Source organism: Nylanderia fulva, unplaced genomic scaffold, assembly GCF_048542155.1.
Source record: "Nylanderia fulva isolate GAGA-0341 unplaced genomic scaffold, ASM4854215v1 Scaffold13, whole genome shotgun sequence".
In the NCBI taxonomy this organism is placed as follows: domain Eukaryota; kingdom Metazoa; phylum Arthropoda; class Insecta; order Hymenoptera; family Formicidae; genus Nylanderia; species Nylanderia fulva.
Genome location: NW_028189518.1, coordinates 3862267 through 3878925, shown reverse-complemented (window position 1 = coordinate 3878925; position 16659 = coordinate 3862267). Strand labels below are relative to the sequence as shown.

At 32.4% G+C, this 16659-nt stretch overlaps 2 protein-coding genes across 2 annotated transcripts; one reads left to right on the top strand and one right to left on the bottom strand.

Moving 5' to 3' along the window:
• The first annotated feature begins 2292 nt into the window (after nt 1-2292).
• Nucleotides 2293-4382, top strand: mRpL2 (mitochondrial ribosomal protein L2). The gene is made up of 2 exons (XM_085479812.1): nt 2293-2596; nt 3631-4382. Exons 1-2 carry the CDS (start codon nt 2368-2370, stop codon nt 4308-4310), a joined length of 909 nt encoding a protein of 302 aa, XP_085335938.1. The 5' UTR covers nt 2293-2367; the 3' UTR covers nt 4311-4382.
• Sfxn1-3 (Sideroflexin-1-3) lies at nt 4365-7473 on the bottom strand. The gene is made up of 4 exons (XM_029304671.2): nt 7036-7473; nt 6436-6612; nt 5665-6053; nt 4365-5297 (listed from the first exon to the last, which is right to left on the bottom strand). The coding sequence occupies exons 1-4, from the start codon at nt 7221-7223 to the stop codon at nt 5053-5055; spliced, it is 999 nt and encodes a 332-aa protein (XP_029160504.2). The 5' UTR covers nt 7224-7473; the 3' UTR covers nt 4365-5052.
• Between the last annotated feature and the right edge of the window lie 9186 nt (nt 7474-16659).

Here is a 16659-nt window from a genome sequence, read left to right as displayed (position 1 = left end):
GCGTTCTAAAGAAAATTGTTCTCACCTCTAAATAGATAGAAGCGCTAGTGTAGCTTCGGATAGACGTAGTATACGTAATTCGCCGTAAACTCGCTTAATCGTGTTATTCGAGTCTCTCGTCGTAAACCGCGAGCTTGGATATGTAATGGTAACGTTAAAGGTAATAAGGACCGTCTCTCTCTCTCTGTCGAGGTACGAAACAAAGGAAACGTCGCGGGCATTTATAGGAGAACAAAAGCACAGAAATAAACGGCGGTGGGCAAAAATCTGAGGAGAAGAGGATTCATTTTTTCATCATTAATTTCACATATAATCGCAAGCAACAATGACGCGAGAGCGATTCTTCGATCGTCTAAATCCAGAGATTAAATCCAGCCGGATAATACATAGTGGCGAGTAATTCTCTGTAAACTCAACTAATCGTGTTATTCGAGTCGAGAAACGGGCACGCGTAGTTATGTAATGATAGCGTTAAAGCGTTAATAAGGATCGCGGTGGGTGCTCGAGAAGAGAAAATGAAGAAACGAAGGTAAGGTACACGTCGAAGATGGTAGCAGGGAGGAAATAAGGGTGGAGGATGAGAGAGAGAGAGGCGGTTGGTCTTTCGATCGTGTGGTAGTCGTGGTAATAAATGGGCAACACGAGCGCTTATAAGGGGTAGGTAATCTAAAGCTTTCGAGGCGGTGGCTGCCGAGAGAAGAGAGAGGCACTAAGGGGGTGGAGGTGAGCTAGGTAAGAGGGGAAAGTGGATGGCGCTCAGTAGGGTGAGAGGGTCTGGTTGGAGAGGAAAGCGTGGAAGCGGAGGAAGGGGTGGATAAGGGTGGTTACGGGCGAGAGTGTGAGATAAGGTATAAGGTGGGTAAGATGGCGGACAATTTGCCGCTCGACTACTCTCGCCCGCACCCCTCCCTGGACGATTCCGTCTCCTTGGTCTATGTACCGGGTAATAGATGTTCTCCTTCTTCACGACCAACGCGGAGACGCGCGCGCAAAAGCGTACAGCGTCCTCCTTTATCGCCTTTCTCTCTCGCGGCAAAGACTGGAGAGAGAAACGGGAGGAGACAAACGCGCATGAACGTGCGTGACGGTGAGAATTGCGCGTGCACGTGAGAGAGACACACACGACCGAAAGTTCGCGGCCGCGTTCACCTATACGGAAAGAGAGCTGTATATAAGCCGTGCCGTTTCCAAGTACGGTCGTCCGAGTGGATACGTAGGTATTTAAACGTTCTCCGCACAGAGAGTCAACCCCCTGTCGACTCTCTGTCCCTTCTCTCCCTCTTTTCTGCCTATCGCGACGTTTCCGTCGGCGCCCCTGGTCGGCAGACCGCACCAGCGTGCTTGCTCTCTCTTAGCATTCCATCCGCCATCTTCTCACTTAATAAAATAATTACCCTGGACCAATTAAGCCATTCCCCTCCACGCTTCGTTCTCGCTCGCTTCTCCTCTCTATGCGGGACGCATTTTCCACGAGCGGCCTTCGGCGGGATATTAACGCGGTACCGTTATTCGAGCGTTTATTCGTTATCACTTCGCGGGATTTACGCGCGCCGAGATCTTAAGGAACGTCGGCTAATTGGCGCGTCGCGTTTATGCTCCGCGACTAAACTTTATCCTCATTATGACGAGCGCCGCAATGAGATCACATTCTTGATCACGCGACTTTGCGACGCGATAAATTCACATTTCATTGTGTCATTTTCTGATATAACGTGTAAAGCGGAATTAAAGGAATAAATATTTCTCGACTAGTACTATGGCGATTATTTTTTTCATAAATTCTCGAAACATCATTTTCGACCATAATTTTGGTCCCTTTCGTAAGTGTACTGAATAAATAATAGGTATTACACAAAAAAAAATAAATACTGAAATAAAATGTATTATAATAGTATAATATGCGCCAAAAATACGGAAATCGATATAAACGAAAATTATTGGTCGAGAAATATATTTATTCCTTTAATTTTTTGACTGGCGATAAAGAATCCTAATATAAAGCGTTGTTGATTTTATTAAAGAACAGATAACGAATTCGAGATAAATTTTAAAAAATAAATAAATTGTATATTTTAACGTAAAATTAACATTTATCTTTTGTTTTCAGCAAAAATTCAGATGAAATTTTATAAAGATGTATATTTTTAATTTGTCCAAGTTTATGAAAATTAAATATAACTTTTTAAACTGCGTCTTAAAAATTCGTAAAAATATTTACGCGTTACAAATGCATATATCAAGCTTCGGCCATTTTATTAAGTAACTTTCTTACTTTCTATCGATAAAGTAACTTTCATTAAAATTTAGACGACATTCTGTTCAGAGATGGCATCACTCTACTCAATGCCAGTACCCCTTTAATTCAAGATGTCTACTACCATGTTGGCATGTCGTGTTTTCGGCCAACAAATATCTAATTTTGTTGGTTCGACGATTTCGGTGTTCTCTCAAGTACCCAGAAGATACAGATGGAAACTCGTCAAGCTACCAGAAATTGGCCACGGCAAAGCTTTTCGAAGAATTGTCCATTTCAAGGATAAGTACACGGTGGAGCCTTTGCAGGTTACAAACTTAGGAGGCAGGGATCCCGTTACAGGTACGTGAAATAATAAATAATATTATTGCTGCGGCATTCTTTTTAGATCTTAGATCGATATAATATTTGAGTTTCATCTTATTCATAAATTTATCAATGAGACGTAATCAATGCGTGAATGTATATGTATTGTTGAGCATGAGATGTAAGTCTATGACCTCTATTGACGAGGAACTGCTGGAAGATAATATAGATAACTTACACATCGGCTTCTGTTAATATTGATTTTTGTACATGTGGCAATTATATAACATAAAAATTAATTTAGCATATTACGGAGGATTCATACTGATATGTTATGAAATAGACGTGTTTACATTACAAGCGAAAGAGAGAGAGAGAAATACATGATTAATTATCCGAATTTCATATAAAGAGTATTTTTTTATGCGATAATATTTCGAACAATTACAGTATATAAAAAAAAAAGAAATCTTTAATTAAAATTGATCTTTAGCATTCGAGGTCAGATAATAAATATTTTGCTTGCGATCAATATTTCTTTTGCAAAAATTTTTTGCAAATTGCAAATTTTGTGTTGAAGCACTATCTTTTTTTTGGAAACGAGATATAATTATAAAATTAAAAAATAGATCTTTTTTTATATACACATTAGCTTCTATCAATATCGCTTCGTGTACATATGGAAATTTTTATCTCATTTATATAACGTAAAAATTAATTTAGCATATTACGGAGGATTCATACTGATATGTTATGAAATAAACGTGTTTACATTACAAGCGAAAGAGTGAGAAATACATGATTAATTATCCGAATTTCATATGCAGAGTATTTTTTTATGCGATAATATTTCGAACAATTACAGTATATAAAAAAAAAGAAATCTTTAATTAAAATTGATCTTTAGCATTCGAGGTCAGATAATAAATATTTTGCTTGCGATCAATATTTCTTTTGCAAAAATTTTTGCAAATTGCAAATTTTGTGTTGAAGCATCTATATCTTCTTTAGAAACGAGATAGAATTATAAAATGGAGAAAATAGATCTTTTTTTCATATTATTAAAACAGGTAGAGTAGCGGTCAAGGGAATCGGGGGTGGTATAAAGCACAAATATCACTGGATCAATTGGTTCAGGGATGGACCTAAGGACCTTAATGTACCGCCAAAGGAAGAAAAGGTCCTAGAGATCTTCAAGGACGGTTGTAGGACGAGTTTCGTCGCGTTGGTCGGTACCGGACGCGAATTGAAATATATTTTAGCCACGAAAAATATGAAATCGGGCGATATAATACGTACTCATCAAGGAATACCGCGTAATCCTGTAAGGCCCTCGGAGGGAGATGCATATCCTCTCGGTGCTTTACCCGTAGGGACTCAGGTTCATTGCATAGAGAAATATCCAGGACTGGGTGGATTCCTGATACACGCTGCTGGCGGCGTTGCAACAGTATTAAGGCGAGAAGAGGATCGTGTGATAATACAGGTGGCAAAGAAAAGGACTTTCAGCTTGCACGAAACGTGTATGGCTACGGTTGGACGATTATCGAATACCGAACACAGTAGTACCCCGGTTGGCAGCGCGCAGAAAAATCGGGAATTGGGAAATCGACCAAGGAGTGGATTGTGGCAACGCAAAACAGGTAGATTCGGTCGCAAAATTAGAGCGCCTCCTAAAACTAAACGGATCGATTTGTCTACCGCACCACGTCCGGAAATTCTTGTTTTGGATAGTAAACACAATGCTTAAGCTTCATACATACATTGACAACTCACAATTGCAGATTAAAATATACAATTAAAATTTATTCAGAACACTAAATTGTTTATTTTATTGTCTTTGTTACCCTTTCTCACTTTACAGTCTGAAGATTCATTGTATACAGGCCGAAATGGAAGGAAAGATATGTATACGTATTTGGACGTACATAGCTAAGAAAATTCATTTACGAATCGGTATAAATAGAGTGTCTGTAAAAATCTGAAAAGAATTCTTAGAACATTTTTTGTTTGAAAAAAAAAAATAATAAAATTTTTTAAGAGATTTTATCTTGGAAATCCAGAAAATTTTTAAGTAATTCTTTCTTTAATTGTATAAAAACTAAAAATATTAAAATTTTATATTTTTGCGTATATAAAAAATATTTTAATATTACATAAAAATTGAATAAAAATGTCTGGGAAATCAAAGAATTTTTCAAAGATTTAAATAGACAACTCTGATATGATAGTATCTCTTTGCAAATTTTCATATTATCATCGTTGAACATCAATTATTCACGGGCATATATATATATATATATATATATATATAAGTTGTAAGCAACAAGGAATTATTTTCATAATCGTTGACAGTCATTAACAATAACAGCGTATTTGTGCTTTCGAATGTTGTGTAGGGAATGTCTCGTGTATACCTGAGTTTCAAGTAGATCGCGTTATTGAATTGATAAAGTATCCGAGTGCCGTGTGGGGATCCTGCCCCATATTATTTAAAGGCCCTTGTTGTAGTAAACAATTTCCAGACCGGAATCGTGCGAGCGTACTTGTTCTTGCACATCGGATTCCAATCGATTTACCGAGATAGGAACGCGTTGTGCAAAAAGAGCGCAACAGAGCGGCGTCGCGAAAGTAAGACACACTCCGCAAATCAGAACTTGAATTGGTCCGGCAGCCCATTTCGCCTTACGCAACAATTGTCTTCGATCTAAGTAATTCATTACTATTGGCGCCAATACTGCAACAATCAAGCGATATGGTTTGCATCATATGATCTATAAATTCAGACGAATGACATTTTTAACAATTTCGTTGATTACTTTGAAGAAAATGAGGTCTATTCATAAAAATTTAGATTTATATAAATAATTATATTTAATAATAAATATAGCTATTCGTAAATAATTTTTGCTTACGTAATATCTATCGTATAAAAATAGAAAAAGAATTTACAAGCGTCACAAAATTAATAAATTCATCGATGATGTTAATCTTTTAGCGTAAACGAAGAATTAGAACAAGTTTATCAAAATAGTTGAGATAAAGTTGAGCGAAAAATAGTTAATAAGTAGGTTGATTAACGAAGCAAACGCAGCAAAACTTACTCATGCTCGGAGAGGCCATAAGTATTCGCGATAACGTTACAGACGTGATTGCCTCTCTCGCAGCACGTTTGCTGTTTCCGACTTTTTTGCCATCCTCGGTTTGCAGTTCGATACCATTTTGGAGTTCGGTGATCCTCATTAGAGGGATGTTGACGCAATTAGCCGCTGCGACCGCTGCTAATGGTACCAGCCGACCTGCCAGCGGTGGTCCACGTTGAGCAAGACGGTTTAAGGTCAACGCTGTTATCACGGCGCCTCCAGTAGCGCCGACGTAGCTTCGTGCTAACGTTTCTGTCGGAATTGGGCTTGAACCACTGCGGTTCGTGTAATTAACTACAGCATTGAACGACTGGTTGATCCATTGCCAGAAAATTACAGCTGGCGTTGACCTACGAGATTGTAAACGTAAACGTTTCTTTCGATAACAACATAGGCTGCTAATAAATACTCTGGAGCTATCTAAACGAATGATCTTTCCAACGATCTTCTAATCGCTAACAGTAAGTAATCATTCTAATTTTCCAGTCTCTTGAATGTTTTGATTGTGGACTTTGTGTTGCTTCTCGCGAAGTAATCGTATTTGAAATTGTCGAGAGCTCTTTATTGTTGAATTATTTTTGTTGTGAAAAGTATATAAATAAAATCGAAAAATTACTGTACATTACTATTGCTTAAGATTGTAGTTTTGATATTTAAAAAAAGCACTAGAGGTCAAAGTATCCGATGCTCTTATCATGATGATTTTGTGTGTCGACAATTATTAGTACATACTTGTAAAACGTCATCATACAGCCTGTTATCATCATATTCATGGGCACTTGGGCGCTCATGCGTCCAATTAATAGCATTTTTTCGCCGGTATCAGGATGGTAAGCGCTGTCGTAAAGATATTTGCAATTCCATAATTCATCCGTGCTGACTCCTTGTTTTTTCAAGCTTTCGCCCTGTCTGCGATGATAAAGTTAAACTGGATCATTATTTCGTACTTATATAACAAATTATATAACAATTAAAAAAACGGAGAAAGAGACGTTCATAAAAATAAAATTTAAAAAAAATAGAATTTATAAGAAAAGGAAACTCCTAAATAAAAACATGAAATAATTGAAATAGATAACTTGTCTTGAACAAAATTATTTATTGTGATTCTTCTTTAAAACACAATTTACACAAATCAATAGAGTAATCGATGGTCTAATTTAAAATTTAAAACAAAGAGAGAATGGCATTACAACATTACATAATACATAATAGCACACATCATATGTTTTACACACGTGTAGCATGCGACATACACATATGACGGCAGTTTGCTGATTATACGCATTCCAGCAAAGAGAAGGAGAAAAATCTAATTATAGCAGCGACTACCTGTGTTTCGTGACGACATCACGTGCGTGCTCGAGACTCCGGTTCGAAGCGAAGACATTGAGCGGATTCGTCACAGTCAGAAAATGCAATGCCCTTCCTTGATATGTGCTCTGATCCCAGTAGGGTCTTTCGATGTCTATCCCTTCCGGCGCGTTATCCTGCGCGACCGTCTCCTTTCTTTCCGACATCTCTTTTAACCGTTGCCTCTCTTTCCCACCCTGAGATTCACGGATTCCTCCCCACTTCACTCTCGCGACGATGTCAGAGAGTCACCCTTTCTTCACACCTGCTGAGAGTCCAGCAGCCTCCAGGGAGACGGCATACGGTGCCGTTCTATTTACGAGAAAGGCTGTTCATCCAGCCTACGGGCTACCAGCCGACTGACCCGCTCCAGAGTCCAGTCGCTCTGGCTCTCCTCTCTCTTCTGCATACTGGGTTACGTTTCTTCCCTTCACTCCCCTTGTTCGATCCATCTGCTATCTCTTTGCCTCTTGCCGCGTTCACTCATCGATAACACCGTTCTGCGCGCGCAGAACCACCCATGTATCCGCGTTTGATGGATTTTCCACGAGATGGTAGTACACGAAGAAATTTACCTGGTTCTCAGGATTTTTATTAAATTTTTTTTTTTAAGATTGAGAAGAATATATATTTGAAAGTAAATGTGATATCAGGACCATTTGAAAAGATTGATAATGTAAAATATGAATCTCATAAAAAAAGATATGTACGATACACGTGCGATATGTGTAATGTTATAAAGAGAATACAAAATAGAAAACAAAAAAAAATGTTAAATTAATTTTAAAAGAATTTTTTTATTAATTTTTCCATTTTTATTGCAAAATTATTTTGATATTGTATTTCTAAACTAAGCGACAATTTAAAAACGTACAAGAGTATAATATTGATTCGAGATGGAAAACACGATTAAAAGGCCAGTCAGTTTCATGTGATTAGTTCCTGCGACTTATTTTTGATTAGGAAATAATAACTAAAGTACAAGTTTTTAAACACAGCCTTTATCTTGTCTAATTTCTTGATTACTTATTCAGAAAATATAATTATTAAAAAATATATTCCGAGTTTTGACTAGGCATCATTTACTGATACTACTTATCATTTACCGATTCGTTTGGCTTTACTAATTTCTGGATATTTTTTGTCTAGAAAATGGTTTTTTAACAGCACCATATATTAAAAAATTAAATTACGTACTGATTAGTAGCTAGTCGTATAAATAGAATTTTATCTTAATAGAATTTTGTACCTAATCATTAGACACAGTTAAAGTTAATGTGTCCAGTAAATTTTAAATCAGTAAAAATTGACTTTTTGATTTGTAATCTGTTTTTCTAGACATTCTTCTCCTAGGGTATTATTATTTTAATATTATGTTGTCAAGGAAGTGATAATCTACATGACATTAATTGAAGAAGGAAAACGTAATTAAAAATAAAGATATGAAGTTATAAGTTTTTTTAGATTTATTAATTTTATGAATTCATTACTGAATGCATGCTATAGTATCACAAACTGAGAAACAATAATGTTTATGATTGCATTTGTATTTTTAGTTCTAGTTTATGGCCAAAAGTGTGTCTAACTATTCAACTATTTCAACGTGTTTTATATAAAATTTTCAGATTTTTAAATATAAAAGTTTAAAAGTTGATAAATATTTAATCGAAAGTTTATTCTTCACCTGTGAAAAATATGTTTTCCATGAGCGAATCTGGATAAACTTCTTTATATTTGTAATCTTATGTAATTATTCATAATCTTATATAATATCGATAAAATAAAGCGACAATATAATATTATTTCTTTTTAATACATCTTACGAGTATTATTAATATATTTTATGAGTATTGTCAAATGATAAGCATTGTTATCATCGTGTGATTGTTTTATATTTAAATTTTTAAATTACAATATTAGCTTTGGTTCTCTCAAAGGAGTTTTCTGGGACAATAAACTTGCTTTCAAGGCGAGTAACATCGCTAAGTAATCTTGTTAACTAATCGCGATCATGGTAATGAAGAAACTCTTTAGTACCATGAACATTCCTTAGAATAATAGAATTTCATTTATTTTGAAGCATATATTGAATATTTCTCGTGTTATTAAATTATTACTTTCTCCAAATTGAATCATCTATCGATAATAAGACCGCTTAACAGCTTATTATATGTTTTATATATGTAGTATAATGTATCATTATATTCGAAAGAATTCCTAAAATAAATTAATATTTTTATTATTATGCTACATGTGCTTATATATTAAAGCTATTAAAATTTAAAAAATGCGTCGAAGAGACATATAATTTAGAAGCTTATTTTAGATATAATACTAACAAAATTTTCTATTTCATTTTCATTCTTTTTTCTTTGCAATTAAATAACATATAATAAAAATTTCTATTAGAACTGTTAAAAAATTAAACATTATTATATGTATAAAAATATCTAACACTGATCTTTAAACCCGATTTTATATTATATGTAGAAAATAAGGAAGAGAAGAATATATGTCAAATGTCAAGTATAAATGAATAATGCATAAGAAAGTTAGAGATACAATGACAGATATACAAATTGTAACCTTGTAGATTAGATGAAAATGTTTCTAACTATTATCATGCAAATTTGCCATTTATACGTGAATTACGACTTTTCTCTTATTAGCGAGGGTACTATGTCAATCGTTGAAACGATCTTAAATCATGTAACTTTCATTATTAGTTGATCAACATATTTTTTGGCGCCTCTATATATGTATATATGTGTGTGTATAGAGGCGCCAAAAATATATATACACATATATATTTTAACGAATGCCCGATTGTTCACCAAAACTTTCTAAATCGCTTCATATCAAGTTGATACTTACTTGATCATACTACTTGACTTGATTTTAACGATGCAAATTAGGTTTATTGCTATAACTGTAATCTTATTTTTAGTTTAATCATGTGATTCCATTTTCGTCTGATAAATATATTTTAATTCACAGTATAATAAAATTATTCGCATACGGAAATAATATCTACAAAATAAAGTCAGCAATTTTAATAACAATGCTGTGTTTATTTTTTAGTTACATATATATATATATACATATATACATATAAATTTATAATATACGATTATAATTTTTAATATTTTTATTAGCAGCATCTCTTGTATTTAAAATTTTTATTTAAAAAAAATAGGTCATACATAATTGCAATGTTTCATGTTTTGTCGAATCAATCAGTAAAGTGAAGTAGATTGTTTCGCGTATAATCCTATCAACATTAATTAAACCGCAATCAAATTGCGAATTTTGGTCGAAATGTCAAAAAAGCTTTTAACAAAATTTATTTGCATTTAAAATATAAAAATTTTGTCATTTATATATTTAAACTATTAGTTATTTTATAACGCAATTTTATTATTTAAAAATTATTCTAGTCTTTATTCATTTTATAATATATATATTAAGAACGATCAAAATCTGTCATGTAATTATGTCTGACCGACATTCTAAACTAGAAGGGAGAGACTAAAGAGTTCACTAATTTTCTCAAAATGGAACACGATCCAATGCCCGTAGGACTCTAATTAATTTAATGTTTGCGTGTTTTTTTACTGTGGAGTGGAATGCAGAACGATGTGCATCAATATTTTACAAGTATTAAAAATATTGATACGCGTTTTATTATTACACAGACATTATGAGACAGTTATATATCAATACATATACCTAGAATATAAAATAACGTAGAAAAAATTCACTCGGAATTAGATAAAACAATTATCAGATATCGATTTGTGAATGGCATGTAAATTATGGCATATTCTTTCTCGGAAAAATATATATTATATTTAAATATTTTTGTTATGTTGATATTTAATCGATTGCAGAATAATATCTTATTTTAGCAAAAATTATTCTTACATTGTTAAGGAAATTGAAATAAAAAAATACTTGTTTTTAAAAGAAGGCAGTAGTATTCGTATATTAAAATAATAGCTTTTATTTAGGTGATAATTACGAAGCAGCTAGCATTTAGCTGGTGCATTAAGTAAATTGTTTTTAGACACAACCTTTCCAATAATTTTTATTTTTTCTTTGTACCACATTTTATACTAGAATGATAATAGCAGAGATGCACTCCATTAGCCTACTTCCTTGTCGGCAATCTAATATAAAGGTGAGACCGAAAACGAAAGATACGAAGAATAGCTATATGGAGGTTGTAATAAACTATATAGAAATATATGTGTACTCACTTTGGTGCAATATATATATATATATATATATATATATATATATAGTATATATATGTATGTATGTATATATGTGTGTGTATGGTGTATTATACTTCAGCTTTAGGCAAGAATTTCATCTCATGCGTAACATGTTTTTCTCTACACGCATACATTATTGACGATACAATCTTGCATTGAAATACTCATACGGATACTTCCGGCACATTATATGCAGATTATACGTAATATTAAAGTCATGATAATTTATCGTTAAAATTTTTGAGTGCAATAAGTTTCAAACTTTTGAATTTTTACTTCCGATAAGTTATTAAAAAATAATTCAAGAGACTAGTATATGTTTAAATTTCAATTATATATGTATTAGACATACTGTCATGATAAATGTATTTCTTTTTATGTCATCTTTCCATCTTTCTTCATTAATTATTATTTAACTTTATTGCTTTGTATATGTATTTAAATTATTAACATTAATGTTGTCTTTGATTTCTCGTATTATCTTATCTATTATTGCATCTAATTATGTTATTCATTGCACGGTTATCTTTAAGATCGTTGACAGCGGTTTGCTGTCCATTTAATGATTTATGATCTTGAAATGATTACTTCACACAGAGAATATGAGATATGTAATATTCTTCCTTCCCTTTCTAAACAAGTATTCATCTCCCAACACGCAATTCAATCAATAATTAAAATAGATGCAATATTGTACATGTATACTACACTTATCGAAGAGTAGAATATAATACTCGAGATCTTTTATACTTGAAGAAATAATTATAGTAATTATTTCTCTTTGCGCAGTTTTTATATTACAAGTAAGTTTTAATTTGTGCATCCTGTATACATTGATGAATCGATATATGTATTTCGCACATTTTTCATACGAGTAGTTATAAGTTTTAAATGCTATTGGGGATTTACATTTAAAAGGATTTTTTTCCAATAGTGACATATTTTCTGTCACACTAAGCGCACCATTACCGACAATAAATGCTAAAAAGTGAATGATCTCAATTCTTTTTGCTACGATTATTGATTCGCTTGAATATCCGTTTAAATAAGCTTGCTGAGATACTAAAAAAATTAATATTTACACCATATATTTTTTATACATTCGAAAATTTAACAATAAATCTTCGCTGATCATTTTATTGTAAATATTATTTGGTTAAATTTATGTTTTATACAATATTGTATTTTGAAATAAAAATTTCTTGAGCGATTAATTGATTTCTTAGTATAACGATAGTCATAGAACGGCGCTTGATTATGGTGCAAATGGAAAAGATCGATATATATATATATATATGTACTCTATTTTTAGATTTATAATACTTTGATGATTGATGAATGTAGCAGTCTCCTTGATTTATGATAAGGAGATTGTTTTTTTTTCAGATATATATATAAGTGTGAAATATTTTTAAAAATTATAATAAGGCTTAATTTAACTTAATTTTATTGTAAAAATTAAGTTCTACTTTATAAATAATAATTATTTTTATTAAGCTTTGAGAAGAGAAATTGGACAATAAATTATTTATAAAGTTCTTGTATTTTGAAACTGTGATTAAGATTTCGAAAAACGTGTTAAATAGCAATATATGTACAATACATGAGAAAATAAATGCATGTGGCTATGTATGTAGTATATGTATAATGTGTGTGAGTGTGTGTGTGTGTGTGTGCACGCATATTATTGATACGATATTACAGCATCCTCCCAAAGTGATCGATCGCAAACGCAAGTTTTACTAGAGAAATATCCAATGGACTAGATATTAGAAATATAAAGAATGGAAAATAATCATCTTTATCTAACATACTGGTCTACTTTATAATTTCATTACATTGTTGTGATTTTTACTACTTATATAAAATTGCGTTCTTGATCTTAAAAAAATAAAAAAATAAAAAAAAAAAGAAAAAGTCATGCATCTTCTGTTCATAATATGTATGCAATTGCTAGGAGACAATCTATGATTTATGATCCCGCAATGGTGACAGTCAAAGGCCTTAATCGAGGTTCTCTTTCGGGCCGATTCTGAGTCATTTCTCTAGTGAATCAAATAGCGTGATTGACGCTAAATAGATCTTTAATTCATGCTAATTGCTGAGTGTTAATTAGTAATATTCATTGTATGTTAATTAGTAATATTCATTGATGGTACGTGTGATTTATTATAAGTGTTAATTAAATCTGAAATATAACTAATGATAAAAAATGATATAAAAAGTTCAAAAATTTTTATTATGTAGAATACATGTATAAAATTCAATTTATAAAAATAATTTTTAAAAATGTTTTAATATGAATCCTGTTATAATATGAAATGATATATAAATTATTTTGCTTCGAATTACAAATAAAGTTTCGATGTACTTTTGCAGTTTCTTTTACATTGCTTAATCTTTTCCAGACGACATTTGATGTACTCGTAATACATTTTATTCTAAAACATATAAGTATGATATGTCATGCTCGAGTCATGCAATATCCGTTTGTCATTACGTAAATGTATGCTGGATTCTTAATGAAATAGACCGTAGATGTCATAAAATAAGCATAACTAAGTAATTAAAATAAATTTCGCGGCTTCAAGGTGTTATCGATTAGTTTCGCCTTTTAATATATAAAATAAATTACACCTAACTTTATGTATACGTGGATTTCAAGACTTGACAGCTACAAAGTTTCATGTCATTGTTCATTTTATTATAATTTATAACGGATCTTGAATCTTGAATGTTATAATAATAGAACAGATTTTCTGATAAACACATCGTATATATTATATTAAAATAAAGTAAGTAAACGCCTATGTCCAACAACACAAAATCCCTGTCCGCAATAGATAAAGAAGTTAAATGCATCGGTTCTCGCAAAAAAGATATAAATACGATATTTTATGAGATTGTATGTATACAAGATATAGCACACAGATATCGTGATGTTTATAAATTTTGCGAATTTTACATTTTATGGAGAAGACGTAAATACCACAATTCTTAATTATCGATAAAATAATGTATTTATTTTCGGAAGATTACAATCAAATTAATATGTTAATATAACAAAATCTAAATAATTATCTAATAATTGAATATTACAAATATATATTTACTTCTCTTTTTCTGTCGTCCTTTTTCGATATCAAATCGATTTCAATATTAATATGTGCATGCATAATAAATAATAATTAATCTCTTGAAAATAAACGACTCAATCCACATTGTACATTCTAGCGTACATCTCGATACACATTTTCAAGCTGTCAACTCTTCAGTCGAGTGTAAGCTTTGAAATGTGTAATGATTAATGATGTAGAAGTTTAAGAAGGATAATGATCTTTCTGCAGACAATTTTTTGCGCTTCTCTCGCGAACTTATTTTCCAATCAAGAATGTGTAACAAACTAGAATGTCGAGATGGGCGCAATCAGTTGCAACCGATTACTCGAGATTACCATTTCATATCCTGTCGATGTTCCGTACTGGGTCAACCGGACAAAGGGGTAAGCAGGTTACGTGACGAATAGCGCGCACGCTTCAGTATCCCACCCGACTCGTCATCGCGCGTCTTCTTCTTACCTCATGATCCTCACCAAGTCGATGAATGACGGTCTACGACGTGTATCCTTTTTCTGTCGCGTTCATAGCCGCGAGTGAAAGCTCGCGCGCGCTGGAACGCGCTCGTCATGCTTCCGGTGCGACACGTTTATTATTCGTACCTCGTTATCACGACCCTATATATATAACTTACCGTTCATGGAAAATTATCTTTCGGGTGATAATGCCTTTCCTATGCAGATGTGATAGATCTATATTTTCAGGCCAGTAGAGTAAGACGGTTGTTTCTTCCGGGTTGTGTTCCGCGAAAATATTGTGTCCGGATTCAAAAACAAGTCACGTTGCTTGCGCGACTCGATGAATCCTTCAAAAGAATCCTAGATAGCACCATGTCCAAAATGCACCCATAAGATATCTTTAAGATGTTTTTAAGAGATGTCTCTCTCTCTCTCTCTCTCTCTCTCTCTCTCTTTGGGATATTATATAAGATTTCTTAAAAATATGTGTTGCAAATTTCTTAATGATGTCTTATGCGTGCATTTTAGACACGGTGCTATCTAAGATTACATTGAAAGATTGTTAAAGTATCAGTAATTAAGTACATGTACATATGAATAGGAACAAAAATGAGTCGTTACAGATTACATTCTTGATACGATTTCTTTGGGTTCCATATCTTGAATAAAATAATTTTTCTTGTTTGAGTATTTTTCTATATGATAATTTTATGAAAAATGTATAGTGTTACAGGATATTTATAACATGTATATATGTAAATAAGACTTATCAATTATCTCACCATTAGATACATTTCAAAAGAAAAGCAATTATTAGGAATATGTCATAAATAACATGTAAAATAAGACATGTAAAAATTAAGTTGTAGAGTGAGGATATGTACGTACATTTACATATCAATAATGTTTTAAAAATCGCAAAAATCGTAAAACTATATAGGCTAATATAGATATTTATATTTCACAAGTTATTGCTAGATCCTTATTATTTAGTTTTATTTATTTAATTATTTGGTCACGGAACTTTTTTAACGATAGCTTGCTTATATAGTCAATGTCGTCAAGCATACCAAGAAAACCAGGTATTGAAGGAAGAGAGTGTTTAAAAATTGCATTCGAATGGCAAATAAACGATCCGAAACCAAAGTAAGGCGCACAACTGTCGTACGAAGGTTATAAACCGGTTGCAGAAAAGAGGCTGCGTCGCAAATATGTGTACATTCTGATTCCACGCTTGAAGAGCAATGGCGTTAATAGGTCGATCAATCGCCTTTCGTCCTCTTATCCTTTTCTTTATTTTTTGCCACTACTAGTTTTATTAGTTATTATACAACTCAGTTTAAATATGTTATGTATAAATTCACGTATAGATACTTTATCTTGTAGATTCTTTAGAGGATTTACGAACAATTTTTTTCAATGTGAAGATTTAGACATTATTTCTTCATTTGATTATACTTATCTTTCGCAATTAAATTTCAATATTTGATTAAAGAATTTAATGAAACTTAAATCACGATGTCTGACTATTTTAAATTGCATTTCTGTGAGCTTCAGAATATTCAATCGATACTCAGAAAAAGAACCGGAAAACCACAATTCTTTTCTCGCTAGAAAGAAATCGACTTCCGAGATTCATTAAGACAAAATTATATAGGTCAGAGTTTATTGTACGAAAATATTTTCAAATTATGAACCTAATTTTCTAGCGTTTACTTTCCGCTTTAGGCAGAGATAATTTACGCATTATAA

Coding starts and splice junctions, on each gene's coding strand:
- mRpL2 (XM_085479812.1), top strand. CDS start 2,368: ATGTCTACTACCATGTTGGCATGTCGTGTTTTCGGCCAACAAATATCT. Junction 2,597..3,630: donor AGGCAGGGATCCCGTTACAG/GTACGTGAAATA, acceptor TTATTAAAACAG/GTAGAGTAGCGGTCAAGGGA.
- Sfxn1-3 (XM_029304671.2), bottom strand. CDS start 7,223: ATGTCGGAAAGAAAGGAGACGGTCGCGCAGGATAACGCGCCGGAAGGG. Junction 6,613..7,035: donor GATGTCGTCACGAAACACAG/GTAGTCGCTGCT, acceptor TTATCATCGCAG/ACAGGGCGAAAGCTTGAAAA. Junction 6,054..6,435: donor TGTATGATGACGTTTTACAA/GTATGTACTAAT, acceptor ACAATCTCGTAG/GTCAACGCCAGCTGTAATTT.